This window comes from Carlito syrichta, unplaced genomic scaffold (assembly GCF_000164805.1).
Source record: "Carlito syrichta isolate Samal-C Ts95f unplaced genomic scaffold, Tarsius_syrichta-2.0.1 Scaffold303324, whole genome shotgun sequence".
NCBI lineage: Eukaryota > Metazoa > Chordata > Mammalia > Primates > Tarsiidae > Carlito > Carlito syrichta.
The window spans coordinates 278,430-300,175 of record NW_007247420.1 but is presented as its reverse complement, the minus strand read 5'-3'; the positions used below and the strand labels follow the sequence as shown (position 1 = coordinate 300,175).

The following is a 21,746-nucleotide window of genomic DNA, read 5'->3' as shown; positions in this document are numbered from 1 at the left end:
ATCCACTCACCTCAGCCTCCCAAAGGCGCGGGATTACAGGCTGAGCCACCGAGCCTGGCTTCCTTTCAATAATTCTTAGCTGTCCTATACATAATTAACACAGCCTACTCCTCTTGGAGTTGGAAAGACCGTATGAATTGTGCCTCCATTTTTTTTCTGATTGGATAGTCCCTGTATTGGTCTCCTCAGGATGCTTTAACAAAATGCCACAAACTGGATGCCTCAAAACAACAAAAATTTATTCTCTAGCCCTGTGTTGGGGCTAGACTCTGAACTCCAGATGTTGGCAGGGTTGGTTCCTTCTGGAGGTTCTAAGGAGTATCTGTTCCATGCCTCTCTCCCAGCTTCTAGTAGTAGCTGGCAATCCTTCTTGTTCCTTGGCTTAAATCGGGAAAACTCCAATTTCCGTCTCCATCTTCATGTGGTCCGCTCCCCTGTGTGTGTGTGTCTGTTTCTTGTTTTCTTTCCTTATAAAGACACCAGTCATATAGTGTTAAGGCCTACCTGAATCCATTGTGACCTTATCTTTATCTTGACTTGACTCTATTTGTAAAGACTCTGTTTCCAATAAGGTCACATTCACAGGCATTGGAAAATAGGATGTCAACATATCTTTTGAGATAACATAACTTAACCTACAACAATCACTGAATATGAATGAAGCAAAATGAAAAAACCAACAATCATTAATAACTTTAGAGGTTTATTGAAAGCAGTAAAATACTATCTTTATCCGAGAATTTTTATACTGTTAATAAAGGCTTATCTAAAACTAGTAGATTTTTAAGTATTTAAAGAAAAAGTTTCTATTATAAGAATCTGTTTTAATTGTGTGTTTACGTTGTGGTCCATTGTTGGGTGTGGACCTATTGTGAGCCCTTCATTGAATTACCTTATTTTATTAGCAATTTTCCTTTTTATTTTAAAAAATACACATTGGAGAAAAATAATTCACATAAACATAGATTTTTGCAACTAAGCACAAATGAAAAGTTTAACATTTTAGTTAAAAATTAACCACTCACCCTCCTATTTTGGGCTTACAAACTCTCACTGTCTACCAGGTATATTCAGCTTTGGGCTTAGCATTTGGAAGTTTTCCTGGTTCCAAATTAGGTCTAATTTTCTTATTCAAGTGTGTATGCTGATGCTTAGTATGTGTTGTGTGAATATTTCTCTACAGAAACATTTTGCTTCTATATATTTGGGCTAATCCTTGTCTAAGATTTTTCAGTTCAAGCCTTCTATTCACTCTATCCATCCCCATGGAAAGTGACCTTTGCTCATTCTCTCTACCCTTCTTTTTTCCTCTAAAGATATACATCCTTTTATCTCTCTTATTCTAAACTAGACGATCAACTCCTTGATTGTAAATTTTTTTTAAAAAAACCTCTATATCTGCAGCCTGCCGCAATAACTTGTATTCAGTTAGTGTACTTGGGCTGCTATAACAAAGTACCGTCATAAACTGGGTGACTGATAAACAACAGAAATTTACTTCTAACAGTTCTGGAGGCTGGGAAGTCTAAGATCAAGGCAGATTTGGCTTCGGATGAGGGCCTAGTTTCTGGCTCATAGACAGGGTCTTCTAGCTGCATCCTCACATAGTACAAGGGCCCAGTGAGCTCTGTGAGGTCTCTTTCATGAGAGTGCTAATCCCATTCATGAAAATTCTGAATAGGATTAGCCTCATGGACCTAATCACTTCCCAAAGGCCCCACCTCCTAAAGCTATCACGTGGGTAATTAGGTTTCAACATAAGAATTTTAGTGGTTCACACCAACCTTCAGATTACAGCAGTGCTCAAATATATTCGCCATTTACCATTGACAGCTGATTGATCCTTTTGTTCACTTCGGATTATAATTCATGATTTCAGAATGAGTCGAATGTGACAGAAATAATAATGATTGTCTTTAACAATTTGCATTTAAACTTAATTTATCTAGTATTACAAAACTGAGGGTCTTAAAGAAGTTCTTTTTGTATCATATTTATAACTACTGTTATTGAGAAATTACTGCACCCGTCACTGTTTCAAGCTTTTACATACATTTGTCTTATTTTATTCCCATAGCAACCTTTCTTACTAAGCATAATTATCTCTATTTTACAGATGAGGAAATTGAAGCTTAGTGAAGTTAAATAGCTTTCCCAATGCCACACTACTGAAAAATGGAGAATTTGAGCCTAGATCTGTCTGCCTTCAAATGTTGTGTTTTTAGCCAAAGTTTCTGTGATTTTCATATTAGAAAAATCTTCTCTAAACCTTCTTAAAAACAGAGTATTGGGCTTGACACTAGAAAATCTGAATTAAAATCTTTAGGGGAGAGCTCTGGGGATCTGCATGTTGACAAGCAGCTTAGGTAATTTTTGTGATCAGACAAATTTAGAACACTCTCTATAACATGATATAATTTTCTAGTATTTATAAGAAACCCTGTGCTAATTATTTTCCCACATATAGTTTGGTTTTCATCACATGAATATTCCTTGAGGTTCAAACCTACCAGAGAAACAAAACTTGCATATTCAATTCTCGAAAGGACTGCCATACTCCAGAAATCTCAGGATCTTGAGTTGACATTGCACTTTCACTAGCCTTCAGGAATATGAGTGTGTGATGTGTGTAGCTTTAGAAGGGCACTTAAACTCATTTAATGCCCTATTGTTTCTGCTTTATAATGCATGGTCCTGGATTTTCATTTTCACAAGGCTTTGCAAATTGTGTAGCTAGCCCTGCTCAGGAACTTGATGTAACAGATACTTCAGGCTACGAGGTACAAACGATCAATTCAAAGGAAAATAGCACCATCTTTGTTCTCCTCTCTGGTTTTAAGACTTTGGAAAGAGGTTACTTAAGGTAAGATGAAATTAGAGTGTGAAATGGAGTATGAAGCAAGGTGGTGTGAGGTCATAGGTCTGGATGTGGGATAAGATTCTGGTGGAAAGAAGGGGAAAGAGAAGGAGTCCTGAGTATAGAGAAAGGTTCAGAGAGCTGAGGAGAGGAGAGAGGCATCTTCCTCATGCTGCCAAAATGTTGCCCATGGCTGGCCTGGGAATTTAGGTTTCAGGAGGGCTATCTGATTAATAAGCATCTCTTACTGTGCTGAACTGTTTGTACAAATATTGTGATTTGTGCTGAACAACTGCTTTCCTTCTGGGAGTCTGGGTTTTGGGTGCATACCAAGCAGAGACTGCTCTCATAACCAGTGCCCAATAGAAACCTTAGGTGCTGATCCTCTGGTGAGCTTCCCTGGTAGGCAATCCCTGGTAGACAAAATTTCACACTTGTTGTTTCAATTTGTAGCCAGGGGAATTAACGTGTTCCCTGTGACTCACAGGGAGAGGACTGTTGGGAGCTTGTGCCTGGTTTCCTCTAGACTTTGTTCCATGTACCATTTCCCTTTGCGAGTTTAATCTGTATTCTTCTGCTGTAATAAACAACACTCACGAGTATGACTATGTTAGTTTCCCCTTATCCAATGGAGATAATTTTCAAGACCCCCAGAGGATGCCTAAAACTGTGGATGGTAACAAATCCTGTGTATACCATACATGAATTTCTTTTTCTTTTTTCATAATTTCACAGATAGAAGACTCATTTTTACTGCAAATTTTAGCAACCTCAGCCTAAGATTTTCTTTTCTTTTTTTTATAAAATCGAGAACTTCCACCTTTTCACTTAAAGGAAGCACTTTTCAGATTCTCTCTGGCATATTTGAATTGCTAGCATCACTACTTTTGTTCTTTGGGGCCATTATTAAGTAACATAAAGGTGACTTGAACATAAGCACTGCCATACCATGACAGTTTATCTGAGAACCTGGACGGCTACTAAGTAACTATCGTGTGGGTAGCCTTGACAGTGTGGATTCTCTAGACAAAAGGATGATTCATATCCCAGGTGGGATGGAGCAGCATGGTGAGACATTTTATCATGCTACTTGGAATGGTGTGCAATTTAAAACTTATACATCGTTTCTTTCTGGAATTTTTCATTTAATATTTTCAGACTACAGTTAACCACAGGTAACTGAAACTGTGGAAACTAAAACTGTGGATAAGGAGAGACTATTATATATGCCCAGTTTTGTGAATACTCTCAGTGAATCAGACCTGGGGGTGGTCTTGGGGATACCTGGGTCAGGCTATAGTACATTTCTATAATTACAGGAAGCTATTGGGTAACACCTCTAGAATGATAATCAATAAATCCACAGAGGAAAGCACAGTTTCGGCTTCTTAGTTCAGTGGAGAAAGGATTGTGGAGATGAGGAATATGCTCTAATGTCTTAATGACTTTTTGGGTGAAATGTCATGAAATTATTTGGTAAAGACTGTACCAAAGGTCACAAATTCAAATCTGTTACAGAATTCTCTTTACCATACATACATAGACCTCTTCGGAACTAAGGATTAATACGTGCTTTAACTTCTGAATGAGAAAGATGATTTTTCCTTGCTTAGGACAAATCTTTGACTATGATTTTAAGCCAAGGATGGAGCCATACTGACTGGGTCTCCACCGGGGTCTTCAACTCTGTAGCTCTGTTTCCTCCAGGGAACATGGGACAGAAGAAGTCTGACTTCTCATCTCACTTGGCTTTCCTCCTCCTCTCTAGCAACAGTTCTTCTAGTTACACTGATCTCAAGTAATGTCAAGCCCAGAATTGTGGTTACCTTGGGTTAAGGTAGTTTCAGGATTGAGGTGACTATAGCATTAGTAAGGAAGGACAAATGCTAATTTCAAGGGTAAGCTGATTTATGCACACATGCCTGAGTGTATATGTGTGTATGCATGTGTGTGTTTAACAATACCAGACAGAAAGAAAAATCTGTACGAGAGCAGAAATGGTGGCGATTGTATCACTTTATTCTAAAAATAAATTCATCCATTTTTTTCCTTGATTCCCTAATAGTGAATCCTTGTGAAGTGGGAAGTAAACAGGTGGGAAGGAGGCCTGACTATTAAAGTTAGGTAGCCTAGAAGAGTTAGAGGAGCAGTTTAGGAGTTTTCTCAAATGTAAAAAGTCCTGAGAGTCAACGTTCCAAACAGAGATACTTCTGTTGCCTTCTCTTACCATAACAACATAATTCACTAATTTGTAGAGTCATAAGACAAAATCTGGATTTGATATTGCCCAGCAGTTTCAGATATAATATAATCACCTAGGGACCAGGGTGGAATCAATAGCTCATTCTCTTTCCTGAACCCCAAAGTGAAGCTGTAGTTTGCTTTCTTATAGACATTATCCTGAACTACAGGGCTCATTTCCTATGGACATTCGAGACACAAATGACTTTCTTTTGTGATTATCAACAGAAGCCAAGTAAATTCTCAGTTTTGCAGGCAAAGAAACACTTACACTTAATTTTGGAGTATCTGTCTACACATTACATGTAAGAATAACAGAAAATTTTTCATATGTAAATTTAAAAAATTAAGAGGTAGACTATATCTCTTTGGAACAAATAAAGATACATAAGTAAAGAGATAAAATCCATCAGGGTATCTTCTCAGCTCTAATGCTTGGGTGATGATCTCTTTTTACAAATTCAATTTCTGGGATTGTTTTTTGTTTCTTGTCTTTTAAAAAAATAATACGGAGAAACTGAGGCAATCAGGGCAAATTTAGTATCTTTGGTCAAAGCAAAAGAGTAAATCAAGCATCCAGTGCAATGTGGTTATCCTATAGCAATACTGACTTATTGAGTTAATTACACTATTCTCTCAGATATTGTCAATGGGAATACCAGAACAAAACCATTTGAGACAAAAAATTCACTTCTGTTAAATAACAGACCATATTTTAAGCTCATGTCCTAATTTGCTTCCTATTCAGTGAAACATAATTAACTTCTAAAGGCCTGAATACCAGAAAACAAAATTGATTAGGGTAATCTACAAAAATTGAATTAAGGAATACTTAATGCATTAGACATAGGGATTACAGAAAAGATTATCGAGCCACTTTATTGTCTAAAGCTTGAGTAAGTCAAGAAAACCCTGAATGGAAGAGACATGGTTAGAATCTTAATGGGCATACAACTTCTCCTTCATCAAAAGACCAAACAATCCTTGCTGACTCTAGTATTTTTTAATATATACTTAGAGAGATTCTTGATTAAGTGTTGGTCTTGCAACTAAATCCCCACCCCATCCCCTCACCCTTGCTTATGGGGCAACTTGAAGATATTCATTTAATCTAAGACCATTGACCACGGACTTACTCAAAGATAAAATGTCTGAGTGTGGATAGGGCACAGGAGTCACCTTTTCTTCTTACTTTGGGACAGTACATCTATTCCAAAGAGCAGTTTATCACACCAGTAAGCGGATACCAATTCAAATGCACTATTTTCTATGTGCACACACCTGGTGCAGTATGAATTAGGATTCTTTTAAAGATAGTAGTACAAATCTTAAATAATGTTTGCAATAGTTGAATGCATTTTAAAAATCCTGATGATAATATGATTACTATTACAGAACTGTCAGCAATCTTCAAGCAGAGGCTTATTTTTAAAGTTTTCTTCAAAAAAGTTCCTAAGTTTCCCAGGCTTGCACGTAGTTAAAATTGTGAAAAGAAGCTTTATGAAAAGCCAAGTAGGTATCATAAAACAGGTGAACTGGAACATGGTTTTAATTATGCCAGAGTGAGGTAGTTTATGGCTCACAGCTTAGCACCCTAACAATAGGCTTGAAGTACTGACTAATTGTAATTTTGTCAGTAATAACCTTGAGACATGGATAAACAAAAGTGTGGAAGAGTCTTCCTGGGTCTCTGAAGGCCAGGGGTGGTTAATCTAATTTAGATTAAACAATGGGTTCTATAAATTTAATACTTTATGTGCATCTTAATTTAGAATTGCCAGAGAAACTTAGCAAATAGTTTTTTTTTAATCCTTAATTTGAAGATAATCATCGAATTCAAGGGATTTTCAAGGTACAAAGGAATAAAAGTTTTCATTTAGTTAAGATGAATACATATGCAGAAACCTTGTTGAGGTTAAAATTAGTTGTGCATATAAATCAAATGAAAGCTCCTCCTTTGGACCCCCGGAACAATTATTGTCTGTGCAAGTTTTCTGCAATTTATCACAAAGTGCCTTGAAGCACTATCTCCATTGTTAGTCTGAAATGCTTATTTAAATCTTTGGTTGTGATTTAACTGTTTGTATTCACTTAATGAATACATATCTGAGTGCCTCAATGTATCAGGCATTGTTCTTGGCATTGGGATGTAGACTTCTGCCTAAGATTCCCATCTACTGCTGGGGCAAGAGTGATAATAATGTACAAAAATAGAGAAAAGAAATTAGACAGGCAAGGAGGTGTGTGCTTGTAGTCCTAGTTACTCAAGAGGCTGAGGTGGAAGGATCGCCTGAGCCCAGGAGGTCGAGGCTGCGGTGAGCTATGATTGTGCCACTGCACTCCAGCCTGGTGACAGAGTAAGATCCTGACTCAAAAATATTAAATAAATAAAAATTAAAAAAAGTGGGGAGTGGAGTACAGATTGATGTATAATAAATATGTTATTTGATCTTTATTCCAGATTCTTGAGACTGACCTTCTAAACTCTTGGGCTTTTCCAAGTGATAGGAGAGTCTTTGTTATACATGGTGGGCTTCTGGACCATGTCTGGGTTTCTGCTAATGTGGTGACTCCTGGTAGACCCCCAGGTAATTTCAATGGGGGTTTGCCATACCAGGAAGACCCACCATGATTTAGAAGGTTGAGACTTTTAACCTCTTGATATCAGCCTGATCTCCAAACAGAAGAGGGAAGGGGGTTTAAAATTTTGATTTAATTGATCCTACTTAAATAACGAAATACCAATAAAAAGTCTGAACACCTGAAGCTTGAGTGAGCTACACTGGTTGATGATGTACACTGATGCCAGGAGAGTGATACATTCTCACTTCACAGGAAGAGGACATAGAAGGTTCGCATTTGAGACTCTCCAGACTTCATCATATGCATCTCTTCATTTGGCTAGTCTTGACTCATATCCTTTATATAAAAACTCTGATTGGAAGTATAGTACTTTCCTAAGTTCTGTGAGTCATTTTGGTGAATTATTGGTCCTGAAGAAATATTGAGAACTCCCATTTGTAGCCAACTTGTCAGAAGTGCAAGTGGCTTGAGAAGCCGCCAGACTTGCCCCTGGTGTTCGCAGATAAAGCAGTCTTGCTGGGGACTGTGCCTTTACCTTGTGAAGGTTATACTAACTCCGGGCAGTTGATGTCAGAATTGGGTTGTATATTACAGAAAAGATTTCAGGTAGTGGCAGGTTCTTAAAAAAAGGTTGTGGTGAGGTGGAGTGGCTATGTGAGCTGAGTGGACAAGGAAGTTCTCTTGGAAGAATGAACATCAAAGCTGAGGCCTATGTGATGAGAAGAAAATGAAGGATTGCTTATGTGGAAGGACATTGCCCCTAGAAACTTGGAAAATGCAGGTGAGTTTTAAACGGGTATTGTGGCCATCACCTTCAAATGGCTGGGTGGCAGGTCTTCTCCAAGAACGGGCACCAATTCTTGGTCCTCTCCAAGAATAGGTATAGAGTCCAGGGTCAAGGGCATAGATGGGAATATAGAACAAGGAGCTGGGCAGAGGTCTTCTGGTAACAAGCCTGCCACTCTTTTCCACAATGAATGGATATAATAATGATGATGGTGGCTAGCACTAAGAGAGTTCTGACCACGTGCAAGGCCTGGGAAGATTTAGGCTTTATTAGAGCAACCTCAGTAATGTAGTTATGATGATTTTCATTTGCAGCTGAGGTAAGATTGTGGGTGAGAAGGGGAAGCCCAGAGAGGTAGAGGAACTTGTCCAGAGGCACATGGTTGGTGAAGGAGAAAGTTTGGATTTGGCCCCAGGTGTGTATGAGTCCAAAGTCTAGTGCTGTTCAATATATGGCTATGTCATGTTGCTACTTTAAGTGCAATCCACAGACCAGCAGCAGGAGTGCCTTGCAGCATCTCAAGTCCTGCTCCAGACTTTTAGAGTCTGAATCTGCATTTTAATAGGATCCCCATGTGATTTCAAAGCACATTGAAGTTTGTAAAGCACTACTACACAGGTCCTCCAAACTCCCACTGGCAATCCAAACTTCCAATATAATCCCCTCCATTTTGTTAAATTTTACACCCTCACTAAAACATAAACGGATTCAGGATGAGAGCCATGTCCCATTTTTCGCAGTAAAGCCTCTTAGGTGGAATTCAATTTCAGGAGCCAATCTCAGAATGGGTTCAAATCTGTTTCACTTAGTCTTCTTCTCAGTTCCAGGTGTGTTCCACACTGGGAATTTTTAGAGCCAATAAACCAAGCTTAATTCTCCTCTTCAAATAGTGAGAGAGATTGGTTGGATAATTCAGCAGAGGAACCAACTACAGGGATTAATTTACAGAAAAATATCCTGAAATTGGTACCACAGGGTTGATAAGAATTGCATGCCAGGTTTAAACAGAAAAATATTTATAATTAAGCATTAATCAGGTTGCACTTTGGCCTACTTCCTTGTTATTGAAAGTCACTTAGCACTAGATATTGGCCATTTGTGTTTCTATTGCTCCTATAGACAGAATTTCTTATGTTAGGATCATAATACTTTTGTTTAAAAATTGATTTGCATCCCTGTTATTGCTATATCTGGGATCTCTGACATTAGAACCCTAAAGCCATTGTTTACGAATTGCCTAAGATTTTTTTCAGATTCTGAATTCCAGCAAAACAGATTATACTAACCAGTTTGAAGCCCTCACAGAAAAATGGAATAAGAATGAGAATATAGTTTTCTCACCTCCCAGTCCTATGACTTTCTACTTTTTGACCAATCAATGATCTTCAGCCAACTCCAAAATCCTTAAAATCCCTAGCCTGGGCTAGGCACAATGCCTCATGTCTATAATTCCAGCATTTTGGAAGCCCATGGTGAGAGGATAGCTTGAGGCCAGGAGTTCAAGATCAGCCTGAGTATCAAAACAAGACACCAATCTCTATGAAAAAAATTAAATAAAATTAGCTGGGTATGTGGCGCGTGCCTGTAGCCCCAGCTACTCAAGAAGCTAAGGCAGGAGGATCGCTTAAGGCCAGGAATTTGAGGCTGCAGTGAACTATGATCATGCCACTGCACTCCAGCCTGAGTGACTGAGACCCTGTCTTAAAAAAAAAAAAATCCCTAACCTCAAACTCCTCAGGGAGATGGATTTGAGGTTTCCTTTCTTCTCCTTATTTAGTGACCCTATGATTAAATCTCTTTCTCTACTGCAACCATATGTCTTGGAGTACTGACTTGCTGCCCATTGGCCAAAAGACCTATTGTAGTTACAGCCTTGCCTGTATCTGGGGATGCTGGCCCTCTGCAGAGAGTGCTAACTTCAGGAAGGGCCAGGTGCTCAGAGAGAGGACACAGGGGAAGCAGGACTCACCCTGCCAGACAGATGGGCAGAACCAAGTCTGGCATCATCTCCCTCTTGCTGATTAGCTCCTCTGTGGGGTAGGGGCATCTCTCCAAATACAAATGGTGTTTGAAAGAACAGGTGAGAAAATTGATCACATGCACAAAAAAATCATATCAATTGTAAAATAGAAACACTTTTTTCAAAGGGTAACTCATTTTACTTCTCATTGCTACCGTAAGTTTGCAGCTAAAGTCAAATAATCTTAGAGAACCGATTCCTCCCCTGAGAGTTGTCCATTTCTTCTAATTGTGTAAAGTCATTCTGGAGTCTGGAAGACAAAAGGGAAGACTTCCTTCCAGTAGCAGAAGTTGCTACTTTTGTAATTGGAGCTGACTTTTGATGTGCCCAGAGGGCTCAATCCATTAATGGGAATCAGCCAAGATTGTAATCCTGAAAATTTCACTCTTTCCACTAGTTCTCAGAGCCACTCTGAGTTGTCAGTAGCCCTTGGCAATAGCAGGGAAGGCTGGGACATTAAGAAAAAAACAGAGCTTAATAATTTTCACACACCACTCCAGGTTTCCCCCCCCCACTTCTTCTTCTATTATCAACTCCCAAAATTGCTAGAATGAGAAGTAAAAGAAAAAGTAGAATTCATCAACTTTCTGCCACCGATCCCTCACTTCTGTGCCTGTGGGTTTTCTATCAAGGTTTCCAAATGGCTGATCTCACAGTGGGGTAAGATTAGGAGCAATGGCACTGCTCAGCTGTTGACAGGCAGGGAACCAGAGACAGGGTTCCAGGTCAAAGTTTCCTCTTTGGGTCGCAACATTCATCCTTGCCCTAGGGAATTATGAAAGATGAAGACTATATTAAACTCTCCCTTGATCTGCTCTGCCACAAGCCAGCTGTGAGACTCTGGGCCAGTCACTTAACCTCCTCAGACCCAGATCCCTCATCTGTGAAATGAAAGGTCTGCACTGGATGATCTTTAAGACTCTTCCACCGTTAGGATGCTATGATTCTTTGTTCTTATTTTGAGCTGTACTTGAGGCAAGTATATATAGCTACATTTTGTGGGGAGCAGTGGAGAAAGAGAAAGAATTTGGGGCATCTTTTCAGGAAATAATTACGTTAGTGTTCAAATTTTACCCACTCTGGAAAAGCAACATGATGTGAAGCTCAAGCCCAAGTAAAGAGGTTGTGGTTAATGGCCAGGATGGGGATGGAGAGAGAGAAAGAGAAAGTGGTCCTATATATAATACAACTATTATCATCCTACACAGATTGCCCAGAGGCAACCTTCCTTTTCTAGGAGAGGGTGAATCAGAGTTAAGTTTTTTGAGCAAAAGTACAGGGAAGTGAACGGAGCCAGAAATCAGAGCATACAACGTAGGAAAATACTTTAAACAGGAAAGGGCAGAGTTAAGGCTGCACTCGAGGAGGAAGTGGAGAGTTTTAGGGAAATAGGCTCTATAATATGGATTGCACACAGAAAATTAGTTCACTCAGAATCTGTGACTCCATAGGGAATCTCAAAGCCCCAGGGTTCTGTGATTTCTTTGCTAGCATGCTATAAGGGCAGAAGCTGAGTTCTAGGCAAACCTGGCTTTATCATGACCTCTCCTTTGCATTGATATAGTCTCTCTTTTTTATTTCTCATTCAACAAATATTTGTTGAATTCATTCTAGGTGCCAAGAATACAGTGAATGAGAAAAACTCTGCTCTTACTTTTAAAGAGCCCACTGTCAGGGGAGGCAGAATAAATGCAAAAAGGGTAAAGGAACAATCAGTTATTTTATGACTTGTTAAAAAGAGATAAATGCAAGAAGTATTTTTTCTCCACTAAGGATAGATTAGGAGCAGTTTCTTGTCAGTTCTCCTTTTTAGTTCTGCTTCTAGAACTTTGTATAAGTAGAGAAGCCCTTTTTATGAGTAAGACACACCTCCCTTGCTGAAAAAAAATATCAACTCTCAAAAGGCATACCCATTTATTTACTATTATACAGGAGAAGAACCACAGAGTGATTACTCATTTCCCAGTGGGGTTTAGAAGCTTATAGGCTATCCTGGCAAAACAGGTTATGAGGTGGGAGGAGAAGAGAAATTTCACTTTCACTATCAAAAAGAACTATTTACAAGCTAATCTCCATTCCCAGATTGATTCATTCTCCCTAGTTGTTCCCTCAACAGAGTTCCTCTAGCCCTCCTCTGATAACCTGGTTTCGACAGAATGGTACACAAGCTTCTGAACCTGTTGCGGTTGGGGTGTGGGTGATCACTCTGAGATGTACCCCAAATGCACATTAGTAAGTCTTATAGTTCCTTTCTCCAATTCATTTGCCTTTTGTGAGTTGATTTTTCAAGCAAACCTTCAGAGAACAGAGGAGACATTTCCCTTAGCCCCTATGTTAGCAAACAGCTAGACCTAGCCATCCCCTGAAAGTATAAGGAATTTATTTTTTTCTTTCCCAATCTTGTCCTAACATCAACTCTAATAGAGTGTAGTAGAAATGAGGACTTTGGAACCATATCGATTTTGGCCTCAGCTCTGAAAATGATTGGCAAACCACCTAATAACACTATTTCTGTCTCCTCACTGGTATATGGGCATCAACATCATACAGATGTTGTGATAGTCAAGGGAGAAAATGTTTCTTTGATGACTAGTGAGGCTGAGCATTTTTTCAGATCTTTCACAGAAACAAAGAACTGAGTATCACATGTTCTCACCCATAAGCGGAACTTGAACAATTATGGTGATACTATCAGAGAATAATTGGCAGTAGTGGGAAACTGCCAGGAGTGGGGTGAAGAAGCAAATTGGCAGTAGTGCCAATTCTGCCTAGGGAAGGGGGTGCATACCTCATTAACAAAGGTACCTGCAGAATGGACATTTGCATACCTAACCCTGAATTGTACCCCACATCCTTAAAATTAAAAAAAATTAAAAGAAAAAAGAGAAAATGAATAGAAATTATTTAGCTCAGAACCTGCATGCTAGATTCTCTCTCTTTCTTGTCTCTTTCATGCATGAAGTTGCAAAGAAGGAGATAAACAAACTGTAAATTCTTCTCTGGAACCAGGAGAGCTGCTTCCTCTCCACAAGAAAAATTGCTTCCTAAGTCCAGGTGAGAAGTGGTCTCTCTCTCTCCTCCAGTCTTCATTTGTTGCACAGAGTGTGTGGAAAAGAGAGGCTCATAGGGTGATTGTATGGCCTGTGTGCACTCACGAGTACATCTGACAGAGAGTTACCCTCATCTATACTCCTTTGGAAATGTTTCATCTGTGCAGAAACAAGGTGGAGAGGCAGGTGTTGCCTTGCCTTTCTTGGTAAGGGGATGGCAGGGTATGGTCCTGTTTTGCAAGATCCTTCAGCAAAGAGAGTGCGGTCTGTTACTCTAGCATGTATGATTATCTTGTCAAAGAACAAATGACCCCCATCATTTGGATGAATCTCCATCAACATCTTTATTTCTTTCGCACGTGGCTTTGTCTCTGCCAGAACTGGAGGTGTCTACTGTCTTGCCTTTTCTTCTTTGTCTCTCTGGCTTACCTCTGTAGCTCTAAGAAATTGAATTTGCATCTTAATCCTCCAATGTGACTTGAATGCTCCGCCTGCCAGTCTAACAATCAGAGAGAGTTTCTGGCATGACCCTGAAAGAAGTCCCTGAGTAACACATTATCCTGAATTGTTTCTATATCCTGGTTTACTGAAAACACTCACTTTTATAGCAAACTTGATTTTAATGAAGTGTTTATAATTTCTTTATCCCTAGAGAGTTATGGCAAATTTTTACCTCATATAGCCAATAACTAGCAAATACTTTATTTCTACATTTAATTATCATCAGGATACATGGTATAAATAAGATTTCTATCTCCAAAAAATTGAACTCTTTCATTTTTGAATTAATTTTGTGAAAGTTTAGCTGTTATCTCCAAGAATGATTGCATGTTTAAATTTGAAAACAATGTCTACTCAGTCATTGGTTTTTAACCCTCTAAATAGCTCTTTTGTTTCTTCTTAGGTGAGTACCAGTGGTTGATGCAGGGGATTTGTAATCTCACCACACTTTTTATCTTAGCTAACCATCCATCACCAGTCATACTTTCAGTTACATTTAGATTTGAAGTTTCCATTTGGACAGGCTTTGAAAAAAAAGAAAAAAAAAGAAAGAAAGAGAAAACCACACACACACAAAACTGTAAGGACATAAGTATTTTATATAGCTATATGGGAAATGCAGCTGACCTGAGTGGAACTCACTGATTTTCTGTAACATTTTGATTATATGGGTCTATGAGTTCAGATGAATCAAAGCAAAAATGAAACTCAGCAGGCATGATGAAATCAACCAAAGTCACTGAAACGGTTGGTCAGAGCCCATAAAAAACGGTTTCATTCTCTGAGACTATAGAGAAACTGGGGCCTAATTCAAGAGACAGCTTCTGAAGGCTGTCATCACTCAACTCTGCTAATAAAGAGACATTTTCAGCAGTATATATATATTTTAATCTGTAGCTTTGAACAGACTTCAGTAAGCTACACAAATAAGTTAATCTCTATAAACAACAGGATAAATGCACGATACCACTTTTAAAATTATATGAATATAATGTGTTGGTAACTGACGTGGGCAGCTGGGCTAGTGATAGGATAAGACCCAAATGAAGTATTTTAAAGATATTTTAATTTAATCAGCAATTGTCTCAGGGAAGAGAATGTGGTCAAGAAAACTATCCTGACTTTGTACAGAGAACGCTGTTTCTATTCTCTGCTCTATCTTTTGTCCTAGAGTCTCTCAGAGACTGAAAGTATGTTCAGAAATTTGTTGTAAAAGTGCCATTTTTGTAGAAGTATTCTGTTCATTTGTAAAGCAGAAAGACTAATATTTGCCTTACTTACCTCACAGATGGCTGTATGCATCCAAAGAGATCCATATTTGTGTAAAAACATATATGACACGGAACACTCTATCATTACTGTGTTCATGTAGGGATGTTCTTAAAGTGAATGTGGGCCTCAAAACTGCTGACTACTACCCAGCAACTCATGGACAAGGTATAATACTTATTCTAAATTGCCTGGAGAAGAAAAAGGTGATTTTTCTCTCTCTCACAAACACAAAAAAGATTCCACATAATTGTAATTAAATATTGACTGCTTTTTTTTTTTCATGGCATATCAGGTAATATGGTTTATAAGAGTCTCTCTAAAGCTACAGTACTATGAATATGCTGAGATCATGCAGTGTCAATAAAAAAGATAACAGTTTGTTTTATTAATGGGTTCTAAAAAATGTTTCTAAGAACAACAGCCCTGGAATAGAAACTCAAATTGATCGCTATACTTTTTCTATTTTCTCTTTTTAAAAATAAAGTCTGCCTGAAATATACCATCTATTGCTCCTTTCTTGAGTGTCAGTTGCTATAACTTTATATCATAAAATCTAATATTATATTACAAACTATGCTGTTTTTCAATATTTTTATATGCATTTCATATAATATGGTTTAAATTTTTTTTTCTTATTTTCCAGAGTATCTAGAAAAGTGCTAAATAAATTAACAGCCTCACAAGAAATTTTTCCTAAGGACTGAATTATTGATTAAGAGAAAACAAGCTAATATTAGCCATAAACTGTTAATATACTACAGCATATATTATTTAACATTTCTGGAATCTTCTCTTTAAGAATAATAATAAATGTTTGCAGAAATAGAATTTTATAAATATATTAAGTTAATCAATTACTTAATAGAACCCTTTCTCTAATTCAAAGCTAACTTCAGAATTAGAATTGATAAGCCAGAAATATTTTGATACATTAATGTGTAATCATTACAAAATGAAACTGAATTTCAATTGACAACACACGAGAGGCTAATTTTATTCATCTCTTAGAATATTTAAATTGCAGATTTGTTATTATTTTATACAATATAATTTTCTTAAGCAGGTGATATTAAATTTCTTCCTACATAAGTCTACTAAGTTGGACCAGATAAATTATTATTATATAAATTAGCAATAAATGCACAATAAGGATATTTTTTGACCAATCTCAATTTTACGGGCAGCATTTTCAACATAAGTAGAAAAAATCAGTGTAAAGTCTAACTCTCTTTTGTATTAGTAACATCGCATCTCTTAATTGCTTACAGCCCTGGTTTACTAAGTAGTAAACAATTAAGCATGCATCATTACATTCCTTAGGACACCTCTTTGAATGGATGCAATAATTTATTATTGACTAGGTCTAATTCTCCCTTGATTTACAAAAGTGGTAATAATATTCCATCTCACATAATGCTTTGCTAGGAGAAATCCAAATCTAGGCACTAAAATCTTTACAGTCTCCCCAGGAGGAATTGGGATGCAGGTGATATTCTCATTGCCACAGCTGAGAAAATGGAGGGCTTTGCCTGAGGTCTCCTGGCAAGTCAGCGATGTGATGAGCAGAATCTAGGTCTCCTGATGTCTAGTACACAATCACAAAAGCATAGAACTCTCAGGAGATTCACCCAAATCACGTGTGTGCCAAAAAGAAGAAGGAAAATGACACCCAGGGCACTCATTGCAGAATCCCCACAGCAACCTTGTCACCATTTCCTCTGACTGCACATAAAGCACACTGAAGGGTATCAGACAACATAAAATCCTAATGGTGCCCTTAATTAGGTGGGGCCATCACTCCAACTCCCTTACCTCCCACTGTCTAAGCTAGCAGTCCCAAATTCCTCTCTGGGGTGCCTAATCCTGAAAGCAAGACGTAGTTACAGAAACAATCTTGGGCTTACAAGGGACCATCAAGCTCTGATGATGATGAAGTTTGATAGCAATAATGTCAAACTTTATATGGCCATAATCCAAGTTTACAATGATACATTAAGCCATAATGCTACTATTTATATCACCATAAACCGGGTTTATGGTGATATAAATAGTCATGCTAATGGCATTAACAGCAGCACTCAGAGGAATCACAGCTGTTGAATGCTGCATTTATGCTATTAGCATTGCTATTTATATCACCATAAACTTAGGTAGTCAAACTTGTTACATATGAAAATACAAGGAAGATAGATATCCACAGTTTATGCCCAAATATAAGCTGCTGTACTGGAGGCTTTATGGCTGTTGCCTTCCTCTATGTTACTCTGCTTGGGTTGCGTGATATTTCTCTAGGAGCCACAGAGAAGCCTGGAAACACTATTCAAATGTGATAAGAAAGTGCCACAGATGCTGGGCAAACTTACTGTCTCCTTGGCAGCGCAGAGGACCCACGCTCAGTTTGGCTTCTGAACCTTGTCGGTCAGTGTCTCCAACCACCACTTGGCTCACAGGCAGGTGATCTTTGTAGGACAAGAAGCCAGCGTCCTTCCTCCTGAATCACAGGGAAGGACAGAAAAGGATGAGGAGGCTGAGTTAGAAACACATCTTCTCTGCTACTTGCATAAGTAGTCTAATGACTGATGACATTTCAGTAATTGTTTGGAAGTTCACTAAGTAAAACCAGTTAGAGTTGTTCTCTCTCTCCCATAGGTGTTCTCATAGCTCAATTCTCAGAAGCAACTCTGGATCTTTGTCTTCTGGAAAACAGAATTGACATCCTAATTTCCAGATATTCACAACCAATATGTTGTATACTATTTTAGGTTGAAAGTAGACCACAGGACACACACCAGCATACACGCAGGATTTGCTGTTGTCATGGAGTCAAAAGTTCAACAAAGCCAACCTGGTCATTTGAATAATATGTGAAACAAAGCCTTATACAAAAACCTTTGTCTCTTTCATTTCTTTGGAGTAGTTCCTTCAGAGGCTTTCCTCCTTGCTGTGCATCAGCTAAATAAGGGACAGCTTTTGTTCCTTCATCTCTGCTTGTTTATTTTAACCACTGAAAGAGTTTATGTAAAGTTTCCAACACAGAGCAGGTGTTCAATAAGTATCTATTTGCATCGATAATGAGGAGCAGAGTTAAGATTCAAGTTCAGTTTGGTTTTCCTCCTGGGCTCATTCTTCTGTTTACTCTATACTTATCTTGCTTCAAGTCTCTCAAATCTACCCCATACCCACCCTAAATGAAGAAAGAAGACAAGGATAGTTATGACGTACTGATTCTATAATGGAACATAGACACCCTGGAGAGTTTCCTGGGGATGAACCCATCACATGCAGTGGTGTGCTTTTAGCTCTCTGTACACAGATTGCACCTTCATGGGAAATCACTGCCCCCCACATCCTCTTGTCCTGTTGCTGTGACTAAGGGATCCTCTCATTTGGGGTTGAATGGGTGGGAGGCACAAAGAAGTGAGAAATCATTCCTCAAATTTACCCTTTCAGAGAATTTTTTACATTGTTAAGACTGAATATAAATGACAATTTAAAAATTGCACATAGAACTGATCACAGAAAAAAAACACACTGATTTTGGATGACAGAATGAGAGAGACAGTTAAATAATCAGGTTAAAGTTTTGTCATTCACATCTTTTGGCATATAGTGCGGGGAATTGAGGGAAACCAACTTGGAAACCTGTCTTGAAAATGCTACGCTGTGTGGAGCAGTTACTTACACCTCTGATCTGCTGGAATGTCAGTGAACATATGCTCCCTGGGGTGTGAGGATGCACAGAAACCCAGGAAGGAGTCACAGAACTTGGCCAGTGGGACTCAAACAAATGCATTTTATACTGCCTTAGCTATTTTATTGTTCTCAACTTTTTCAAAATAAAGGTTTTAAAATGAATTATTTATCAAATTAGAACTAAGATAATTCAGAAAAGTGCTGTGATTGTTATTGACATTGTAACTGCAATTGTCTAGGCCTCAAGCATCTGTGGAAATTTTTTGCAAACTATCTTCTTTTATTAGAAGTTCTATGAATTAAAATCATGTCAAAGAAGAAGAAACAAATCTTCTGATATTAAACATGATATTTAATTCTTCTTAAAGGAACAATAAATGAAAGCACCCCCTAACAGCATATGGCAATTACAACCTATTAGAAGTGATGCTGTGTATTCCTATGGAACTGGGGACTGGGATTCTCTATAAGTTGATTACCATTTAGAATTATATGACTCTAAATCAGGGCTCCACAAACTAAATCCTGAGAACCAAACTTGGTTTGTCACTTGTGTTCATATGGCTCACAAGCTGAGAATGATTCACGTTTTAAATGACTGAAAAAAAAAGAATAAATGGTATTTTGTGATGTGAAATGCTATAAAATTCAAAGTCAATGTACATATAATGTCTTATTGGGATACAGCCACTTTCTTTTTAACATGTCTTTGCAGGCTACAATGGCAGATTTAAGTAGTTGTAGCAGAGACCATATGATCCTAAAATATGTATTATTTGGCCCTTTTAGTAAAAGTTTTCCAACTTTTTGCTTTAACTCATGATAAATACATAACTATCCATTTTCGCTTTAGGAATTTACTGAGCAACTATCTTTCTGTTTATTATGACAGGCAGCTGTTGCCTGCCTCAAGTCTCCAAAGTTGAGTATAGGGGTTGGGAAGATGTAAAGGGAGGGGACAAGAATATTTGCTGAGAATAAATACAAATAAATCATTTAAGTGGAAAGAAACCATGTAAACTTCAATTTATTTAATCTAATATGAGAAATTTATTTTTATTTTTAATTTTAAACATGTGGGGTACAATTCAGGGTTAGGTATATAAATGTTCACCATGCAGGTACCCTTATTGATGAGATGTGGCCTCCCTCTCCTGACAGGAGAAATAAATTATAATTAACTTTTTAATTTACTTTGCACTATACGACAAGCAGTCATGTGTCAGCTTTGGTAGAACCTATATCTATATCTATATCTATATCTGTATCTGTATCTGTGTCTGAGTCTGTTGTTCTGTGTCTGTGTCAGTGTCAATGTTTGTGTCTGTGTCTGTGTCTGTGTCTATGTCTACCCTGTAGGAAGAGTGGGTGTTCTGCAACTTGTACGTTGATAACTTTATAAAAACAAGATCTTTAAATGGTAGAATCTCCATGACATTCTGTAATAAAACGAATAATGATCATGAAAGTCTGAAAGGTACAGATTAATACATTTTTACATATATCTTTTTTTACATATATTCACATACATATACACACCTGTGAGGTCATGATTTAGAACACCTCCAGCACCCCAGAAGCATTTCTTGTCTCCCCCAGAATCAGTGCAAAAGTAACCATAATTCTGTCTACTGTCATCATAGATGAGTTTTGCTTGTTCTTGACCTTTATATACATGAAATCAGGATGCATTCTTTTGTGTTTAGCTCCTTTTACTCAACTTTATATCTATGAGATTCACTTATGTTATTTATTAAAAGTATAAATGAAATATTGAATAAAAGATAGTGTTATATAAATAAAAAGTTATTATTATACAATGATGAGGATAAATATTCTCCTGTTATCATTTGGGTATTTCCAGTGTTTGGCTATTGTGAATAAAGCTGCTATGAGCATTCTTATAAATGTGTTACTTGTTAGCATTCATTTATGTTGGGTATTTACCCAAAAGTAGAAAGACTGGATCATAAAGTACACATACGTTTAGCTTTAGTGGATAATTTCAAGCAACTTTCTCCATGAACTTGTCCCAACTTACATTTGTGCATGGGAATTCCGGTTGCTCAAGATCCTTGCCAGCATTTTGTAATATTGGTCTATTTATGATTAATGATAAAGTGACTACCTTATGCTGAGACTCGTACTAAGGTAAAAGTATTTTTGAAACAAATGTTTAGAAATATTCCAATTATTACGTAATTTTATTGCCAAAATTGATATATGAATAGACTTATAGGAATTCACACATCTATACACTGTCATAATTTGGAAATATAAATATTAAATCTTTGTAATAATTTTATAAATGTAGAATTGAAGTGAGTTTTGAACTTTTTTAATACTAAAAGTAGCCATTATTCAATTATTTTGCAAGAAAAACTGATGAACATCAAGGATGACAGAAATGTATAAGCCATGTTTCATCAAAACCTTTGCATTATTGGTCAATGAAACTGAAAAATTAATATCATGATTCATTACATTAATAATGTACATTAATAATGTACATTATGCCCACTTTACTGATGAGAAGAATGAAAATCAGAGAATTTCTCTTGACCGACATCACTAGTGGTAGAATTCAAATTCACATGATCTGGATTCTATCCCTGGACTTTTCACTAAAAAGAGGGGGAAACCAAAACAGAATAAAACCAAAAAGCCACTGTTCAAATTAAAAGCCTTTTTTCTTTTAATTCTCTTACAGATGAGGTTAAAAAGTACCTTCTTAGATATATT

The 21,746-nt window shown here is 37.5% G+C and overlaps 1 protein-coding gene across 1 annotated transcript in view; it reads right to left on the bottom strand.

Annotated features, from left to right (window-relative positions):
- Positions 1-21,746, bottom strand: part of LOC103260743 (contactin associated protein like 2) — a 528,300-nt gene that overhangs the window by 425,613 nt on the left and 80,941 nt on the right. The window contains exon 2 of the mRNA XM_008058392.2: positions 17,675-17,802. Coding sequence (XP_008056583.2) covers positions 17,675-17,802 — 128 coding nt within the window. The remainder of the gene's footprint in view (positions 1-17,674; positions 17,803-21,746) is intronic.